General features: G+C 35.4%; 1 protein-coding gene across 10 annotated transcripts in view; it reads right to left on the reverse strand.

Annotated features, from left to right (window-relative positions):
* Positions 1–7,458, reverse strand: part of EXOC6 (exocyst complex component 6) — a 216,707-nt gene that overhangs the window by 147,522 nt on the left and 61,727 nt on the right. For all 10 annotated transcript variants that reach the window (XR_004258977.1, XM_032245517.1, XM_032245522.1 and 7 more), the window contains one exon: positions 2,412–2,616. Coding sequence is in view for 9 of the 10 variants with exons in the window: in XM_032245517.1 (XP_032101408.1) it covers positions 2,412–2,616 (205 nt within the window). In the remaining variant the exon portion in view is untranslated. The remainder of the gene's footprint in view (positions 1–2,411; positions 2,617–7,458) is intronic.

The following is a 7,458-nucleotide window of genomic DNA, read 5'->3' on the forward strand; positions in this document are numbered from 1 at the left end:
CAAAGTGCGAGCTTTACACTCATACCACCTAGAAGTTTCCAGAACCAAACTGTGACTCTGCCAAACTGAGCACAGCTGACAAGAGACTTCAGGAGGCTTCTTATACTCAAAAACAAAACAAAACCCACAAGAAATTGAAAGGTAGCCTGAAGGGATACCAAGACAGAATAAAATACAACTTTTCTTATAAAATCTTGAGAAGCCTAACCCTCACTAGAAGGAAAACCGTCTAACTTCTCAGCTCTGTGGAAGATATTTCCAAAAGAAGAAATTGTGAAGAAAAACACCCCCACAGGCCGGGTGCAGTGGCTCACGTCTGTAATGCCAGCACTTTGGGAGGCTGAGGCAGGTGGATCTCAAGGTCAGGAATTCAAGACCAGCCTAGCCAGTATGGTGAAATCTCGTCTCTACTAAAAAATACAAAAATTAGCCGGGTGTGGTGGCATGTGCCTGTAGTCCCAGCAACCCAGGAAGCTGATGCAGAAGAATTGCTTGAACCCAGGAGGCGGAGGTTGCCGTAAGCCGAGATCACGCCCACTACACTCCAGCCTGGGTGACAGAGTGGGACGCTGTCTCAAAAAAAAAAAAAAAAAAAAAAAAAGAAAAAGAAAAAATGAAAAACATCCCCACAGAGAGATGCTAAGGAAAGGTTTCTGTATGAAATGTCTGTTTAAATTACAATGATAGGGAGTTTGATGACTTTTATGAGGAAAAAATTATAGTGGACCAACAGAGTCTATTCTGTCCCAGAAACAAATTCTCATAAATCTTAAATACTAGGGCTCATGATTTGAAGGACTGCCTAAGTGGAAAGAGTCCAAAACTGGTCTATGAAAGATAGATCGAAGTTAAGTTTAACACTGATGCTCTTAATTAAAATATATAATGGAATATGAACTTTAAACTACTGTTTGCCTTCTCATACTGAAAAAATTTATCAAGTGGTTGTGTTTCTAACCCCCATGGCATACACAGATTTCCTTGGCCAGGGATAGGAGAAAAAGTATTGAAAACACTGTAATATTGAAGGCAAGAATACAATGGTGAAGAGCTCTCCAATGGGAAAGACACTCACTGACCAGAGGCAGTCAGTCAGAAAGACTTAGGAGTTTCTAAAGTAGTTTGTAATACTTAGGGGGAAAAAAAATCCAGCATTAGAAATCATAAGAGTGTGCAATGCAAAGACGAAAAGAAGAAATGGCGTTGAGCATCATTTTATTTCTATGACATTACGATTATTTTGAGTTTTAACAGCTCTTAGAAAATTTATTTTTAAGCTTATTAAAAATTTCAAAATAAACAGATTAATATCATGAACTCCCATCACTTATCTTCAACTAATATTTTTACATTCTTGATTAATCTATACCTTTATCTACTTGCTCCATAGATACCAAATTATTTTTTATACTTTTATACTTATTTTTATAGTTTTTTTAAGTAAGATGTATATATGCTGTAATATACAGATCTTAGCTGTACAACTTTGACAAATACATTTTTATCATGGTATAAAACATTTCCATCTCCCCAGAAAGTCCCCTGTGTCTCATTCTAGGCAATTTCTCCACCCAGAGGTAACCACTGTTCAGATTTTTTTCATCTCAGTTTTACCTGCTTTTGAATGGCATAAAAATGGAATCACACAGTTTGCGCCTTTTTGCATTCAATTTCTGTGGCTTGACATATCTGTGAGATTCATATATTTTGTTGCATTATCAGTAATTCATTTCTTTCTATTGCTAGGTAGTATTCCATTGTATGAATATACCACAATATGTGTATCCATTCTCCTTATGATAGCCATTTGGGTTGTTTCCAGTTTGAGGCTGTGAACAAAGATGCTAAGAACATCATGAGGCCATGGTTTTTTGTTTCTTTTTTCTCACTGATAAACACTTAGGAGTGGAACTGCTGACTCAAAAGGTAGATATATTAACTTTATAACTGCTAAGGTTTTTCCCATTGTTTGTCCCTTTATTATTGAACTGTAGTAGTTTTTAATTCACAGTTAATACTTTTAATTTGTTTTAAATAGAGAAGAGTTTAGAAATGCTGGGTTTCAAAGATGTTTTGCAAAAAGAGACTCCCACTTGCCTCTGTGGCTGCCACTGTTTAGCTAATTCTATACCAGATTTGGCTGGCTGTAAAGGATAACATACATGGAGAAGGATGCTGAGAGTTCAGGCGGTAACTAAAGAATTTAAGTTAGAATAATTTTACTTAAATAAGAAATAACTGTGAAGCCAAAGAAAACACTAATAGAATCCTTTCTAAATAAGAACTAGAAAAGACAAGAAAAAGGTAAAACAAAAATAAGCATTTTATGTAAGTGAAAGAAGTAAACCTTGGCTATTTACCAGATCCTGTATTACTGAATAATATTAAATCAAAATTATTTTTCATCTCACCTGTTTCATTGCTGTTTCACCTATTTTGTCAGAATGTTTTCGAATGCTTTCCAAAAAGTCTTTGAGATCAGACATGGAGATTTCTTTAATATCCTCACGGAGTTTGGGAAGATTTTCTATCATGAGCTGACAAAACCGGTATTGACTAACCCAGGGAAAGTACACGTTCTCTAATTGTTCCATAGTTTTTAGGGCAGAATAGTACCTGTGAGAAGTTAAAATGAAAACTCTATAAAAAGTTCTGATCAAAATAATTTTACAAATAAGTCTAAATAATCAGTCTTACACTAACTATTCATCAAAAAGGATCTAGTCATAGTTAAAATAAGGAAAATTAATATTTATATCTATTTGTCAAGCACACACTATAAATCACATAAACAAGCCACAGGCTCAAATTTCATGGCATACATTAATGCAAAACTTCCCTATTTCACTTCATCTGAATCTGTAACATCAAAAGTATTATCATAGTCATCTCAATACCTTAAATGAGTATGTATAATTGTTTCAAATCTCTGAATTATAACATTTAGTGATTTGTTATATGATTTTATATTCTATCTCCCATCATAATATCCAACCACACAGTATCACCACACAAAAGAAGTACATAACAATATAATTCTAATTAAAATACGATTTATTTAACTTTTTTAAAAATGTCATACTACTCTACCACTTAAGGCAATTAGAAATACCGTTAAGTATCACAGAAAAAAACAAATAATAATCCACATAGGCAGAGTGCTTTTTCAATTCAACAAATATTTACTGAATGTAATATTTCCTGTTTTGGGCTTTGGGGGATAGAATTTCACAGTGTGACATGCTGGGTATGCAGCAATTAGTAAAGTATAGCCTTTGACCTAGATAAATTGACATATATTTTCATATACATAATTTAGTTCTCTTTAGACTTCTACAAGGTACATTTCTATGGCAGATATTACAAGTAGCATTCCATAGTTGAGAAAACTGAAACACAGAAAAACAGTATATGATTTGGCCAAGACACCATATTAATTGGGAGCAGGACTGAGACCATACAAAACTGTCAGTTTCCTACCATAATATTCACCAAAAATGTATTTGAGAGTTAGGTAGAGGAATTTCTAAAATTAATTACATAGTATTTTATATCTTCCTACTGAATTGGATGACATTAAAAGCAGGAAAAGGCATGAACTAATGTACAAAAAAAAAAAGTAAGTTGATAGAAACATGAGACATAAGTGAAAACAAAAGTAAGTTGAAAAGACCCACTGGGTGTAGTGGCTCACACCTGTAATCCCAGACTTTGGGAGGCTAAAGCAGGCAGGTCACCTGAGGTAAGGAATTCGAGACCAGCCCGGCCAACATGGTGAAACCCTGTCTCTACTAAAAATACAAAAATTAGCCAGGCATGGTGGCGCACACCTGTAATCCAGCTACTCAGGAGGCTGAAGGACAGGAATCATTTGAATCTGGGAGGTGGCAGTTGCAGTGAGATTGTGCTACTGCACTCCACCCTGAGTGACAGAGTAAGACACTGTCTCAAAAAAAAAAAAAGACATTACATTCAAAAGCTCTTTAAAGATATCAATTAGTTTTCTGGCATACACTCTCAAAGACAGAGTATATTCTGCAAATTGTCACAAATATTACCACTAATTCAAAAATTAGATCATCTAAATTTTATCTTGGTTATTTAAATATCAGAATGCTTATAATGTAAACAAAAAGTACATTTGGTCAGAAACTAAAATATTTAGGTGATGGTATGAGTAGAAGAGATGTCATTACAATAATTTTGATAATGCCTGAGATATTAAAAGCTTAAATGAAGTGAAATAATGAATTACATATTTTCAGTGTAACTCATAACATTTTAGATGCAACAGATCAATCAATAGTCAAACCACACTATCTGATCCTGGACTAATTTCCTGATTTGATACGAACTAGGTATATTTCAAAAGTATTCTCTCTACAACAGGTATGTCTCCTGAAAATTCATGCTAATATCTATAATATATTTGAAATCCTAAGTGATGTAGAATAAATGAAAAGTATTACCAGTAGCTTTTGTAACATGCCACAGACACAATCAACTTACTTCATAGCACAACTCCCTGCTGCTCGTTTCTCACCTCCCATCCTGGTGCTCCCGTGAGACATCATGAGAGGCACAAGAGGTCATAAGATTTACCTAGCACCCATATGCACACAACCCAGAAATGTGGAGAGTTAATGTCAGTGGGTTGAACTCTTAACCAATAAGGAAAGCAAGACAGAGATAAGTTCTCCTTTCCTCTTCCTAGAGGGAAGGTTTTGATTTGCAATAACATACACAACCTCCCAAAAAGTATTTAAATTGATCAATAATCAAGCAGTGGCTAACTCAATAACTCACCCTTATATGTGCTCTCTCAACTTTCCTTCTGAATTAATTTTTATAAAAACTGAGAGTTAGTGTTTACATTTATTTATTCATTCACTTTTTTACATGTGAATGTCCAGTTGTTCCAGCAGCATTTGTTGAAAGAACTACTCTTTTTCCATTGAATTTCCTCAGTTAACTGTATTTGTGTAGTTTCCCAAAACTAGGATTCAGGGAACTTTCCTAGGATTATACTCCCTAAAATAGTAGTAAAAAAAAGGCCGAGCACGATGGCTCACGCCTGTTATCCCAGCACTTTGGGAAACCGAGGTGGGCAGATCACAAGGTCAGGTAAGGAATTCGAGACCATCCTGGCCAACATGGTGAAACCCCATCTCTAGTAAAATACAAAAATTAGCTGGGTGTGGTGGCATGCACCTGTAGTCCCAGCTACTCAGGAGGCTGAGGCAGGAGAATTGCTTGAACCCGGGAGGTGGAGGTTGCAGTGAGCCAAGATCATGCCACTGCACTCCAACTTGATGCCTCATGACAGAGCAAGACTCTGTCTCAAAAAAAACCAAAAGTATTAAAAGATATTATTTTTACCTCAGATTCTGCTTTCTGGGAAAATTCAAGCTAAGATATATGGAAAGTTTATCAATAGGGAGAAAGCAGAAGTCAAAGACCAGACCCTGGATCCTTTCTAAAACTTAGCCATAAATCTCCTACATTTTATCTGTTTCTAAATGCAAGCAAAAACAGCATCACAATAGATTACCATTTCTCCTTTAGACACATATAATGCTGTTTTTACAAAATTGTAGCAATAATCCATAACGACTAGAAAAACACAAAACCTATAAAGGGAATATAAAAAACACCTATGATCTGATGCTATCATATTGTAATTAACTCATCAGCATTTGGCCACATTTTCATCCAGTAATATATCTACACTTCCAGTTCTGTAAGCTCATATCCTATTCAACAATATATAATGGAATTTGCCTTTTAAATTATTTTAAAACAAACTATTACCCTATCTGTAAAGTCTTTTATTATAATGTAATGATGTCCTTCTGGTTGGAATGTTAAGTCTTTAATTCTTTAAAAATAAGTAACAGTAGAGCAAATTTCCCTATATGTTAAACCTCTGACAAGGTGTCTGTTTTTATCAATATGAGACACTTCAAAATATATATGTGTCATCACTAAATGGAGACTATGTGGGTACTCTAATGATTCTCTGGCCTATAAAGTACAAATCATGCCACTGTTCTCACTTCATTTGCCTTCCCTTGGGTATTTCCATTTCACCAGAGTTTGTCCTACCATAGAATTGGTTACTTCAGTCTCTTCTATTCTTATTAAATACAATGTCCTGTGTACAAAAAAACTCACAAGCTACATGAGAAAGTACGACATTTTTATTAAATTCTAAGTGGAAAAAACTGAATCACCTCAAATGTATAGACACAAAGAGATAAAAAAATAAAGGTAGAGAGGAAGATATACCATACTGACACTAATCAAAAGAAAGGTAGATCACCTATATTAATTTCAGATGATACAGATTTCAGAGCAAAAAAAATTATTAGGGATAAAGAACATTACATAATGATAAAAGGGTCAATTCTCCAAGAAGACAGCAATCCTTAATGTGTATGTAACTAACAAGAGAGTATCAAAATATAAGAAGCAAAAATTAATAGAACTATAAAGGAAAATAGATAAATACACTATTACAAGTGCAGACCTCAGCACACCTCTAACAATAATTGACAGATCCAGCAGGCAGAAATTCAATAAGGACATAGTTGAACTGAAAAGTACCGTCAATCAACTGGCAGTCTTACCCATAATACCCACAATCCTGAAACAAACCAAATACTCAGCAACAAATGGATAAACAAATTCTAACAATAAAAAGAAATCATGCAACCACAGATGAATTTTTAAAACATTATCAAGAGTGAAGATTCCATTTATATCAATTCTGAAAACAAACAAAACTAATCTACGGTGCTAAAAATCAGAAAATGAGTGGTTATTTCTAGAGAAGAGAGGAGAAATTGGAAAGAGGCATGAGCAAACTGTGGGGGTAATGGAAGTATTCTGTGTCTTATTTTGGTGGCAGTGACTGTGAAGAAGTATAAGAAAGCTTTTGGGGCAACAACATTAAACATCGTAAACTTGCTGGCTGCACAGGTATGTTTATTTTAGTATAACATAAGCAAAAATGCACAAGTTATAAGTCTACAACTTCATGAATCTCTAAAAAGCAAACACAAGCAGGGTGCAGAGGCTCACGCCTGTAATCACAGCACTTTGGGAGGCCAACACAGGTAGACCACGAGGTCAGGAGATCAAGACCATCCTGGCTAACACAGTGAAACCCCATCCCTGCCAAAAATACAAAAAATTAGCCAGTATGGCGGCACATGCCTGTAGTCCCAGCTACTCGGGAGGCTGAGGCAGGAGAATCACTTGAACCCGGGAGGCAGAAGTTGCACTGAGCCGAAATCATGCCACTACATTCCAGCCTGGGTAACAGACCGAGACTCTGTCTCAAAAAACAAAAAAAGAAAGAAAAGAAAGAAAAGAAAGAAAGAAAGGAAGGAGGGAAGGAAGGAAGGAAGGAAGGAAGGAAGGAAGGAAGGAAGGAAGGAAGGAAGGAAGGAAGGA

This window comes from Sapajus apella, unplaced genomic scaffold, assembly GCF_009761245.1.
Source record: "Sapajus apella isolate SASKATOON/1434 unplaced genomic scaffold, GSC_monkey_1.0 scaffold58, whole genome shotgun sequence".
Taxonomy (NCBI): Eukaryota; Metazoa; Chordata; class Mammalia; order Primates; family Cebidae; genus Sapajus; species Sapajus apella.